A 13,320-nucleotide genomic window follows, 5' to 3' on the forward strand; every position below is an offset into this window, starting at 1 on the left:
AGAAACTGTCTCACCTCCTGTCTCACCCCCCGGGTTAGAGAAACTGTCTCACCTCCTGTCTCACCCCCCGGGTTAGAGAAACTTTGTCACCTCCTGTCTCACCCCCTGGGTTAGAGAAACTGTCTCACCTTCTGTCTCACCCCCTGGGTTAGATAAACTGTCTCACCTCCTGTCTCACCCCCTGGGTTAGAGAAACTGTCTCACCTCCTGTCTCACCCCCTGGGTTAGAGAAACTGTCTCACCTCCTGTCTCACCCCCCGGGTTAGAGAAACTGTCTCACCTCCTGTCTCCCCCCCTGGGTTAGAGAAACTTTCTTACCTCTTGTCTCACCTCCTGGGTTAGAGAAACTGTCTCACCTTCTGGGTTAGAGAAACTGTCTCACCCCCTGGGTTAGAGAAACTTTCTCACCTCCTGTCTCACCCCCTGGGTTAGATAAACTGTCTCACCCCCTGTCTGACCCCCTGGGTTAGAGAAACGGTCTCACCTCCTGTCTCACCTCCTGTCTGACCCCCTGGGTTAGAGAAACTTTCTCACCTCCTGTCTCACCCCCTGGGTTAGAGCAACTTTCTCACCTCCTGTCTCACCCCCTGGGTTAGAGAAACTTTCTCACCTCCTGTCTCACCCCCTGGGTTAGAGAAACTTTCTCACCTCCTGTCTCACCCCCTGGGTTAGAGAAACTTTCTCACCTCCTGTCTCACCCCCTGGGTTAGAGAAACTTTCTCACCTCCTGTCTCACCCCCTGGATTAGATAAACTGTCTCACCCCCTGTCTCACCCCCTGGGTTAGAGAAACTGTCTCACCTCCTCCAGCAGCTCAGCGAATCCCATCCTCCTCTTCCTCTCTACGTATTCAAATAATACTTTATATACTGATGACAAATATAAATATAAATTATAACAACAACAAATATAATAAATATTTGGAGTTTCTGGATCTCAGTGTCAGTTCCCTCCTGAACCTGCAGGGGGACAAGAGAGAATACTCATCATGTACTAATACTGTATATAATACTGTGTATACTGTATATAATGTGTATAATACTCTATATTACATTAGACATCATGTATTCATACTGTATATACCACTGTGTATACTGTATATAATACTGTATATTAGCAGTGAGTTGCAGCTCAGTGAAGTATTTTCAGTCTGCTGAGACTTCTTAAAGGATTACTGCAGCGAGACATACTTTACCCTCAGTAAGTACACTGAGTACACAGTACACTGAGTACACATACTACAAGGACACTGAGTCCACTGAGTACTCTTCTATATATACTCAGTGTACTCATTGTACTGTGTACTCAGTGTCCTTGTAGTATGTGTACTCAGTGTACTGTGTACTCAGTGTACTTGTTGTATATATACTCAGTGTACTGTGTACTCAGTGTACTGTGTATTCAGTGTAGTGTGTACTCAGTGTACTGTTGTATATGTACAGTACACTGAGTACATATACAACAAGTACACTAAGCACATATACAAGTACACTGATTACACAGTACACTGAGTATATATACAACAATATATTTTTCTTTGTTTTGCTGTTCTCCCTGTTTCATGTTTTCCTCCTTGTTTCTTGTCTGGTCCTTCTCCCAGGCCGTGTCTTAATTCAGGGGTTGCATCCTTCGAAGGGTGCATTCGTAGACCGCTTACCAGTGGCGGCGCTAGGGGGTGGCTACTTGGGATGTTTTCTGAAAAGCCCCGGATGTTTCACTTTTTTTTTTTAAACGTCTCGGGAGTAATGTGCAGTACCGGAGTCCACCAGAGAGGCATCCGCTGCGGGACAGTAGCCTGCGTACTGCGTAGCCTGCCCTGAAGAAGAAGTGATCCTTCCTAGTGCCTAACGAGTTTTAAGCTAATAGCCTATACAGTTATGGATATTAGAAAGTTATTGTCATCGAAGCAGGCGCCACAAGCTGCAGCTGCAGCAGTATCAGCAGCTGACAACAATGTCGTCACCAGCAGTGAAGAAATGGATGATGTTTCAGGTTTGTGAATCTAATGGTGATATCTGCACTCTGGCTGACTGAGTAAGAAGTGAAGAAGAGTGATGTTACTAGCTAATGTTATAGCTAGTAAACATGGAGTAACCACACTAAGTATACCTTTATGTTATGTATACAGAACATGACTAAAAGTTATCCTAAGATGTAACGTTAACCCTTCATAACTCAGTCTACTTTTAAGACACTAAAATAAAGTATTCCAATTTTTATTTTGTTTTCGCAAGTGGAATTATACCGGCTCTCGTTTCAGTACACATAACAACAGAACTGACAGGCAACCCTCTGAATCAGACTCCGATTGGCTGTGACTGCATCCACTCAGAGTGTCCGATTCAGAAACGTGACTCTTACACATTTTTTACGTCACAAACAAAGATGGTGGATGAGAATAGATCTATAAAACGATAAGCAATGCGTCAGAATCAAGGTGAGACTATCCGAACCCTTTAAAACTCTACGCACATTCGTTTCACCTTAATAAGTAAACGACTATTTGAGTGATATGATATGATATGAGTTAAGGCATTAGTTTGCTTCATTAAAGGGTGTTAATGAGTGTTCTCCAGTGCCTTTTGTCCGCTTTAAGGTGTTATTAAGGTAGGGTTAATGTTGCTCTCAAAGTGCACCAGATTGATGCTTTCAACTTCAATATTTTAAAAAAAAGCACTGTACCCCCCCCCCCCCCCCCAACAACTCCTGGGCTAAGCCCCGGATCTCCTACAATCCTAAATCCGCCACTGCCGCTTACGTCACTTCCGCCGAAAGAAGGCTGTCCCAATTAAAAAAAAAGACGAGACTCCTCTGACTGCAGCCTACTTTTCCCCAATCTGAAGGATACATCTGATGCACACTCCGCGGCCTACCATATCCCAGGGTGCAATGCGCGCAGGTAAGCTTCCGGTCTCCCAGCAGAGTGGATTTAAAAAAAGCCGCGAGCGGAGGAATCACTAATAAATGTGAGTATTGGGTTTTAACTTACTTTACATTAACTAACGTCACACACGTCAAACCCAAGGGGCATTAAAACGTACATTTTCGTTAAATAATACGGATAAATATGTGACGCTAACTAGCTAGCTGGACGTACTGCACTGTTGTTTACACTGATTTTTAATTAAATTCAGAAGTTTAATAAATCAATCAATCAATGTTTATTTATAGCCAAATATCACAAATGTTACATTTGTCTCAGTGGACTTCACAGTTTGTACAGAATATCAGTATGACAATACGACCCTCTGTCCTCAGACCCTCTGTCCTTAGACCCTCTGTCCTTAGACCCTCTGTCCTTAGACCCTCTGTCCTCAGACCCTCTGTCCTTAGACCCTCTGTCCTTAGACCCTCTGTCCTCAGACCCTCTGTCCTCAGACCCTCTGTCCTTAGACCCTCTGTCCTTAGACCCTAACTGTCAACTTCAGACCCTCTGTCCTCAGACCCTCTGTCCTCAGACCCTCTGTCCTCAGACCCTCTGTCCTCAGACCCTCTGTCCTTAGACCCTCTGTCCTTAGACCCTCTGTCCTTAGACCCTCTGTCCTCAGACCCTCTGTCCTTAGACCCTCTGTCCTCAGACCCTCTGTCCTCAGACCCTCTGTCCTTAGACCCTCTGTCCTTAGACCCTCTGTCCTCAGACCCTCTGTCCTTAGACCCTCTGTCCTCAGACCCTCTGTCCTCAGACCCTCTGTCCTTAGACCCTCTGTCCTCAGACCCTCTGTCCTTAGACCCTCTGTCCTTAGACCCTCTGTCCTCAGACCCTCTGTCCTCAGACGCTCTGTCCTTAGACCCTCTGTCCTTAGACCCTCTGTCCTCAGACCCTCTGTCCTTAGACCCTCTGTCCTTAGACCCTCTGTCCTCAGACCCTCTGTCCTTAGACCCTCTGTCCTTAGACCCTCTGTCCTCAGACCCTCTGTCCTTAGACCCTCTGTCCTTAGACCCTCTGTGCTTAGACCCTCTGTCCTCAAACCCTCTGTCCTCAGACCCTCTGTCCTTAGACCCTCTGTCCTCAAACCCTCTGTCCTCAGACCCTCTGTCCATAGACCCTCTGTCCTTAGACCCTCTGTCCTTAGACCCTCTGTCCTCAGACCCTCTGTACTCAGACCCTCTGTCCATAGACCCTCTGTCCTTAGACCCTCTGTCCTTAGACCCTCTGTCCTTAGACCCTCTGTCCTTAGACCCTCTGTCCTCAGACCCTCTGTCCTTAGACCCCTCTGTCCTTAGACCCTCTGTCCTCAGACCCTCTGTCCTCAGACCCTCTGTCCTTAGACCCTCTGTCCTTAGACCCTCTGGTTCAATCAGACCCTCTGTCCTCAGACCCTCTGTCCTCAGACCCTCTGTCCTCAGACCCTCTGTCCTTATACCCTCTATCCTTAGACCCTCTGTCCTCACGACCCTCTGTCCTTAGACCCTCTGTCCTTAGACCCTCTGTCCTCAGACCCTCTGTCCTTAGACCCTCTGTCCTTAGACCCCTCTGTGCTTAGACCCTCTGTCCTCAGACCCTCTGTCCTCAGACCCTCTGTCCATAGACCCTCTGTCCTTTGACCCTCTGTCCTTAGACCCTCTGTCCTCAGACCCTCTGTCCTCAGACCCTCTGTCCTCAGACCCTCTGTCCTTAGACCCTCTGTCCTTAGACCCTCTGTCCTCAGACCCTCTGTCCTCAGACCCTCTGTCCTTAGACCCTCTGTCATCAGACCCTCTGTCCTCAGACCCTCTGTCCTCAGACCCTCTGTCCTCAGACCCTCTGTCCTTATACCCTCTATCCTTAGACCCTCTGTCCTCAGACCCTCTGTCCTCAGACCCTCTGTCCTCAGACCCTCAGTCCTTAGACCCTCTGTCCTTAGACCCTCTGTCCTTAGACCCTCTGTCCTCAGACCCTCTGTCCTCAGACCCTCTGTCCTCAGACCCTCTGTCCTTAGACCCTCTGTCCTCAGACCCTCTGTCCTTAGACCCTCTGTCCTTAGACCCTCTGTCCTTAGACCCTCACATCGTTCAAGGAAACACTTCCAGAGAAACCCCACAGTTTAAAGGGAACATGGGAGAAAGCTCAGGGAGAGCAACAGAGGAGGGATCCCTCTCCCAGGACGGACAGACGTGCAATAGATGCCGTGTGGAAATTAAAGAGATAATACATTAAAGTATTAAAGTCATACAGAGATCTCTGTTATAGATAAGTTATACTTTATGTTACACACACAGACCAAAGTGGAAACATTTAGACCGGTAGAGCCGACAGTACGGTGGGATAAAGCGCTACCCTGACGTGAAGCTGCTGTTAGCTTTATTTATTTCTCTGACATGTTCCAATGTTTTACTGTTTATTAAACTTTGGGACAACATTATAACCTTTGTGTTCAGCTCTGCTTTGAGGCAGGGCTACAAGAAAAGCCTACTTTCAATACTTCCACCAGATGTGATCATCTTTTATTTAGGTTACAGTGTATTTAATGTATCCTGATCCCATAATAATAAGACCATCACAAATAGACCTTTAGCTTGATGTTAGTGTGTGCCGTGTGACCGTCACTTCATCTCTTTAGTTTTTAGAAACCAGGACATCATTTTAATGATCCTTTAGGGATTGTTTGTCTGAAATGCTGAGAGTTACATTTTGCAATAATACTAAAGCAACCCTTTGTTTAATATGATTCATTCACTTTCTCTTGTTTCTCTGTAATTAGGACAATTCTGGAGAAATGGATCTGCTGGAGAAGGACCCCTAACCCCAGAGGATCATCAGGACAGAGCTGCATCCACCTGGACCCCCCGAGGTGCTGGAGAAGGACCCCTAACCCCAGAGGATCATCAGGACAGAGTTGCATCCACCTGGACCCCCGAGGTGCTGGAGAAGGACCCCCTAACCCCAGAGGATCATCAGGACAGAGTTTGCATCCACCTGGACCCCCCGAGGTGCTGGAGAAGGACCCCTAACCCCAGAGGATCATCAGGACAGAGCTGCATCCACCTGGACCCCCCGAGGTGCTGGAGAAGGACCCCTAAACCCCAGAGGATCATCAGGACAGAGCTGCATCCACCTGGACCCCCCGAGGCTGCTGGAGAAGGACCCTAACCCCAGAGGATCATCAGGACAGAGCTGCATCCACCTGGACCCCCCGAGGTGCTGGAGAAGGACCCCTAACCCAGAGGATCATCAGGACAGAGCTCTGCATCCACCCTGGACCCCCCGAGGTGCGTGGAGAAGGACCCCCTAACCCCAGAGGATCATCAGGACAGAGTGCATCCACCTGGACCCCCCGAGGTGCTGTGAGAAGGACCCCTAACCCCAGAGGATCATCAGGACAGAGCTGCATCCACCTGGACCCCCCCGAGGTGCCTGGAGAAGGACCCCTAACCCCAGAGGATCATCAGGACAGAGCTGCATCCACCTGGACCCCCGAGGTGCTGGAGAGGACCCCTAACCCAGAGGATCATCAGGCACAGAGACTGCATCCACCTGGACCCCCGAGGTGCTGGAGAAGGACCCCTAACCCCAGAGGATCATCAGGAGACAGAGCTGCATCCACCTGGACCCCCGAGGTGCTGGAGAAGGACCCCTAACCCCAGAGGATCATCAGGACAGAGCTGCATCCACCTGGACCCCGAGGTGCTGGAGAAGGACCCCTAACCCCAGAGGATCATCAGGACAGAGCTGCATCCACCTGGACCCCCGAGGATGCTGGAGAAGGACCCCTAACCCAGAGGATCTCAGGACAGAGCTGAATCCACCTGGACCCCCCGAGGTGCTGGAGAAGGGACCCCTAACCCCAGAGGATCTCAGGACAGAGCTGCATCCACCTGGACCCCCCGAGGTGCTGGAGAAGGACGCCCTAACCCCAGAGGATCATCAGGACAGAGCTGCATCCACCTGGACCCCCCGAGGTGCTGGAGAAGGACCCCTAACCCCAGAGGATCATCAGGACAGAGCTGCATCCACCTGGACCCCCCGGGGTGCTGGAGAAGGCCCCTAACCCCAGAGGATCATCAGACAAGAGCTGCATCCACCTGGACCCCCCGAGGGTGCTGGAGAAGGACCCTAACCCCAGAGGATCATCAGGACAGAGCTGCATCCACCTGGACCCCCGAGGTGCTGGAGAAGGACCCCTAACCCCAGAGGATCATCAGGACAGAGCTGCATCCACCTGGACCCCCCGAGGTGCTGGAGAAGGACCCCTAACCCCAGAGGATCATCAGGACAGAGCTGCATCCACCTGGACCCCCCGAGGTGCTGGAGAAGGACCCCTAACCCCAGAGGATCATCAGGACAGAGCTGCATCCACCTGGACCCCCCGAGGTGCTGGAGAAGGACCTCTAACCCAGAGGATCATCAGGACAGAGCTGCATCACCTGGACCCCCCGAGGTGCTGGAGAAGGACCCCTAACCCCAGAGGATCATCAGGACAGAGCTGCATCCACCTGGACCCCCCGAGGTGCTGGAGAAGGACCCCTAACCCCAGAGGATCATCAGGACAGAGCTGCATCCCCCTGGACCCCCGAGGTGCTGGAGAAGGACCCCTAACCCCAGAGGATCATCAGGACAGAGCTGCATCCACCTGGACCCCCGAGGTGCTGGAGAAGGACCCCTAACCCCAGAGGATCATCAGGACAGAGCTGCATCCACCTGGACCCCCGAGGTGCTGGAGAAGGACCCCTAACCCCAGAGGATCATCAGGACAGAGCTGCATCCACCTGGACCCCCGAGGTGCTGGAGAAGGGACCCCTAACCCAGAGGATTCATCAGACAGAGCTGCATCCAACCTGGACCCCGAGGTGCTGGAGAAGGACCCTAACCCCAGAGGATCATCAGGACAGAGCTGCATTCCACCTGGACCCCCCGAGGTGCTGAGAAGGACCCCTAACCCACAGAGGATAATCAGGACAGAGCTGGCATCCAACCTGGACCCCCGAGGTGCTGTGAGAAGGACTCCTCAACCCCAGAGGATCATCAGGACAGAGCTGAGATCCACCTGGAACCCCCCCCGAGGGTGATGCTGGAGAAGGACCCACTAACCCCAGAGATCAATCAGGACCAAGAGCTGCAATCCACCTGGACCCCCGAGGTGCTGGAGAAGGACTCCTAACCCCAGAGGATCATCAGGACAGAGCTGCATCCACCTGGACCCCCGAGGTGCTGGAGAGCGACTCCTAACCCCAGAGGATCATCAGGACAGAGCTGCATCCACCTGGACCCCCTGAGGTGCTGGAGAAGGACCCTAACCCCAGAGGATCATCAGGACAGAGCTGCATCCACCTGGACCCCCCCGAGGTGCTGGAGAAGGACCCCTAACCCCAGAGGATCATCAGGACAGAGCTGCATCCACCTGGACCCCCAGAGGTGCTGGAGAAGGACCCCCTAACCCCAGAGGATCATCAGGACAGAGCTGCATCCACCTGGACCCCCCGAGGTGCTGAGAAGGACCCCTAACCCCAGAGGATCATCAGGACAGAGCTGCATCCACTGGACCCTCCCGAGGTGCTGGAGAAGGACCCCTAACCCCAGAGGATCATTCAGGACAGAGCTGAATCCCACCTGGACCCCCCGAGGTGCTGGAGAAGGACTCCTAACCCCAGAGGATCATCAGGACAGAGCTGCATCCACCTGGACCTCCCGAGGTGCTGGAGAAGGACCCCTAACCCCAGAGGATCATCAGGACAGAGCTGTATCCACCCTGGACCCCCGAGGTGCTGGAGAAGGACCCCTAACCCCAGAGGATCATCAGGACAGAGCTGAATCCACCTGGACCCCCCGAGGTGCTGGAGAAGGACCCCTAACCCCAGAGGATCATCAGGACAGAGCTGCATCCACCTGGACCCCCCGAGGTGCTGGAGAAGGACTCCTAACCCCAGAGGATCATCAGGACAGAGCTGAATCCACCTGGACCCCCCGAGGTGCTGGAGAAGGACCCCTAACCCCAGAGGATCATCAGGACAGAGCTGCATCCACCTGGACCCCCGAGGTGCTGGAGAAGGACCCCTAACCCCAGAGGATCATCAGGACAGAGCTGCATCCACCTGGACCCCCCGAGGTGCTGGAGAAGGACCCCTAACCCCAGAGGATCATCAGGACAGAGCTGCATCCACCTGGACCCCCTGAGGTGCTGGAGAAGGACCCCTAACCCCAGGAGGATCATCAGGACAGAGCTGCATCCACCTGGACCCCCCGAGGTGCTGGAGAAGGACCCTAACCCCAGAGGATTCATCAGGACAGAGCTGCATCCCACCTGGACCCCCGAGGTGCTGGAGAAGGACCCCTAACCCCAGAGGATCATCAGGACAGAGCTGCATCCACCTGGACCCCCCGAGGTGCTGGGAGAAGGACCCCTAACCCCAGAGGATCATCAGGACAGAGCTGCATCCACCTGGACCCCCGAGGTGCTGGAGAAGGACCCCCTAACCCCAGAGGATCATTCAGGACAGAGCTGCATCCACCTGGACCCCCGAGGTGCTGGAGAAGGACCCCCTAACCCCAGAGGATCATCAGGACAGAGCTGCATCCATCTGGACCCCCCGAGGTGCTGAAGAAGGACCCCAACCCCAGAGGATCATCAGGACAGAGCTGCATCCACCTGGACCCCCGAGGTGCTGAGAAGGACCCCTAACCCCAGAGGATCATCAGGACAGAGCTGCATCCACCTGGACCCCCCGAGGTGCTGGAGAAGGACCTCTAACCCCAGAGGATCATCAGGACAGAGCTGTATCCACCTGGACCCCCCCGAGGTGCTGGAGAAGGACCTCTAACCCCAGAGGATTCATCAGGACAGAGCTTGAATCCACCTGGACCCCCCCGAGGTGCTGGAGAAGGACCCCTAACCCCAGAGGATCATCAGGACAGAGCTGCATCCACCTGGACCCCCGAGGTGCTGGAGAAGGACCCTAACCCCAGAGGATCATCAGGACAGAGCTGCATCCACCTGGACCCCCCGAGGTGCTGGAGAAGGACCCCTAACCCCAGAGGATCATCAGGGACAGAGCTGCATCCACCTGGACCCCCGAGGTGCTGGAGAAGGACTCCTAACCCCAGAGGATCATCAGGACAGAGCTGATATCCACCTGGACCCCCCGAGGTGCTGGAGAAGGACCCCTAACCCAGAGGATCATCAGGACAGAGCTGCATCCACCTGGACCCCCGAGGTGCTGGAGAAGGACTCCTAACCCCAGAGGATCATCAGGACAGAGCTGCATCCACCTGGACCCCCCGAGGTGCTCGAGAAGGACTCCTAACCCCAGAGGATCATCAGGACAGAGCTGCATCCACCTGGACCCCCCGAGGTGCTGGAGAAGGACCCCTAACCCCAGAGGATCATCAGGACAGAGCTGCATCCACCTGGACCCCCCTAGGGTGCTGGAGAAGGACCCCTAACCCCAGAGGATCATCAGGACAGAGCTGCATCCACCTGGACCCCCCGAGGTGCTGAGAAGGACCCCTAACCCCAGAGGATCATCAGGACAGAGCTTCCATCCACATGGACCCCCCCGAGGTGCTGGAGAGAAGGACCCCTAACCCCAGAGGATCATCAGGACAGAGCTGCATCCACCTGGACCCCCGAGGTGCTCGAGAAGGACCCCTAACCCCAGAGGATCATCAGGACAGAGCTGAATCCACCTGGACCCCCCCGAGGTGCTGGAGAAGGACCCCTAACCCCAGAGGATCATCAGGGACAGAGCTGCATCCACCTGGGACCTCCCGAGGTGCTGGAGAAGGACCCCTAACCCCAGAGGATCATCAGGACAGAGCTGAATCCACCTGGACCTCCCGAGGTGCTGGAGAAGGACCCCTAACCCCAGAGGATCATCAGGACAGAGCTGAATCCACCTGGACCCCCCCGAGGTGCTGGAGAAGGACCCCTACCCCAGAGGATCATCAGGACAGAGCTGAATCCACCTGACCTCCCGAGGGTGCTGGAGAAGGACCCCTAACCCCAGAGGATCATCAGGACAGAGCTGTAATCCACCTGGACCCCCCGAGGTGCTGGAGAAGGACCCCTAACCCCAGAGGATCATCAGGACAGAGCTGAATCCACCTGACCCCCGAGGTGCTGGAGAAGGGACCCCTAACCCCAGAGGATCATCAGCACAGAGCTGCATCCACCTGGACCCCCCGAGGTGCTGGAGAAGGACTCCTAACCCCAGAGGATCATCAGGACAGAGCTGAATCCACCTGGACCCCCCGAGGTGCTGGAGAAAGGACCCCTAACCCCAGAGGATCATCAGGACAGAGCTGAATCCACCTGGACCCCCCGAGGTGCTGGAGAAGGACTCCTAACCCCAGAGGATCATCAGGACAGAGCTGAATCCACCTGGACCCCCGAGGTGCTGGAGAAGGACCCCTAACCCCAGAGGATCATCAGGACAGAGCTGAATCCACCTGGACCCCCAGGGTGCTGGAGAAGGACCCCTAACCCCAGAGGATCATCAGGACAGAGCTGCATCCACCTGGACCCCCCGAGGTGCTGGAGAAGGACCCCTAACCTCAGAGGATCATCAGGACAGAGCTGCATCCACCTGGACCCCCCGAGGTGCTGGAGAAGGACCCCTAACCCCAGAGGATCATCAGGACAGAGCTGCATCCACCTGGACCCCCCGAGGTGCTGGAGAAGGACCCCTAACCCCAGAGGATCATCAGGACAGAGCTGCATCCACCTGGACCCCCCGAGGTTGCTGGAGAAGGACTCCTAACCCCAGAGGATCATCAGGACAGAGCTGCATCCACCTGGACCCCCGAGGTGCTGGAGAAGGACCCCTAACCCCAGAGGATCATCAGGACAGAGCTGCATCCACCTGGACCCCCCGAGGTGCTGGAGAAGGACCCCTAACCCCAGAGGATCATCAGGACAGAGCTGCATCCACCTGGACCCCCCGAGGTGCTGGAGAAGGACCCCTAACCCCAGAGGATCATCAGGACAGAGCTGCCATCCACCTGGACCCCCCGAGGTGCTGGAGAAGGACCCCTAACCCCCAGAGGATCATCAGGACAGAGCTGCATCCACCTGGACCCCCCGAGGGTGCTGGAGAAGGACCCCTAACCCCAGAGGATCATCAGGACAGAGCTGCATCCACCTGGACCCCCCGAGGTGCTGGAGAAGGACCCCTAACCCCAGAGGATCATCAGGACAGAGCTGAATCCACCTGGACCCCCCGAGGTGCTGGAGAAGGACCCCTAACCCCAGAGGATCATCAGGACAGAGCTGCATCCACTGGACCCCCCGAGGTGCTGGAGAAGGACCCCCTAACCCCAGAGGATCATCAGGACAGAGCTGCATCCACCTGACCCCCCGAGGTGCTGGAGAAGGACCTCTAACCCCAGAGGATCATCAGGACAGAGCTGCATCCACCTGGACCCCCGAGGTGCTGGAGAAGGACCCCTAACCCCAGAGGATCATCAGGACAGAGCTGCATCCACCTGGACCCCCCGAGGTGCTGGAGAAGGACCCCTAACCCCAGAGGATCATCAGGACAGAGCTGCATCCACCTGGACCCCCCCGAGGTGGCTGGAGAAGGACCCCTAACCCCAGAGGATCATCAGGACAGAGCTGCATCCACCTGGACCCCCGAGGTGCTGGAGAAGGACCCCTAACCCCAGCGGATCATCAGGACAGAGCTGACATTTTTTTTTTTCCCAAACCTGACCCCCCGAGGTGCTGGAGAAGGACCCTAAACCCAGAGGATCATCAGGACAGAAGCTGCATTCCCACCTGGACCCCCCCGAGCGCTGCTGGAGAAGGACCCTCTAACCCCAGAGGATCATCAGGACATAGCCTGCATCCACCTGGACCTCCCGAGGGTGCTGGAGAAGGACCCTAACCCCAGGAGAGGATCATCAGTGGACAGATTAAAAAAGCTGCATCCACCTGGACCCCCGAGGTTGCTGGAGAAGGACCCCTAACCCCAGAGGAATCATCAGGACAGAAGCCTTGCATCCACCTGGACCACCCGATGGTGCTGGAGAAGGTACCCCTAACCCCAGAGGATCATCAGGACAGAGCTGCATCCACCTGGACCCCCAAGGTGCTGGAGAAGGACCCCTAAACCCAGAGGATCATCAGGACAGAGCTGCATCCACCTGGACCCCCGAGGTGCTGGAGAAGGACCCCTAACCCCAGAGGATCATCAGGACAGAGCTGCATCCACCTGGACCCCCCGAGGTGCTGGAGAAGGACCCCTAACCCCAGAGGATCATCAGGACAGAGCTGCATCCACCTGGACCCCCCGAGGTGCTGGAGAAGGACCCCTAACCTCAGAGGATCATCAGGACAGAGCTGCATCCACCTGGACCCCCCGAGGTGCTGGAGAAGGACCCCTAACCCCAGAGGATCATCAGGACAGA

The 13,320-nt window shown here is 54.9% G+C and overlaps 1 protein-coding gene across 1 annotated transcript in view; it reads right to left on the minus strand.

Moving 5' to 3' along the window:
• Positions 1–13,320, minus strand: part of LOC117559340 (solute carrier family 22 member 6-like) — a 39,576-nt gene that overhangs the window by 22,487 nt on the left and 3,769 nt on the right. Inside the window, exon 2 of the mRNA XM_034236057.1 lies at positions 801–958. Within this exon, the coding sequence (XP_034091948.1) occupies positions 801–827 (27 nt within the window). The 5' untranslated portion in view covers positions 828–958. The remainder of the gene's footprint in view (positions 1–800; positions 959–13,320) is intronic.

This window comes from Gymnodraco acuticeps, unplaced genomic scaffold (genome assembly GCF_902827175.1).
Source record: "Gymnodraco acuticeps unplaced genomic scaffold, fGymAcu1.1, whole genome shotgun sequence".
Classification (NCBI taxonomy): Eukaryota; Metazoa; Chordata; class Actinopteri; order Perciformes; family Bathydraconidae; genus Gymnodraco; species Gymnodraco acuticeps.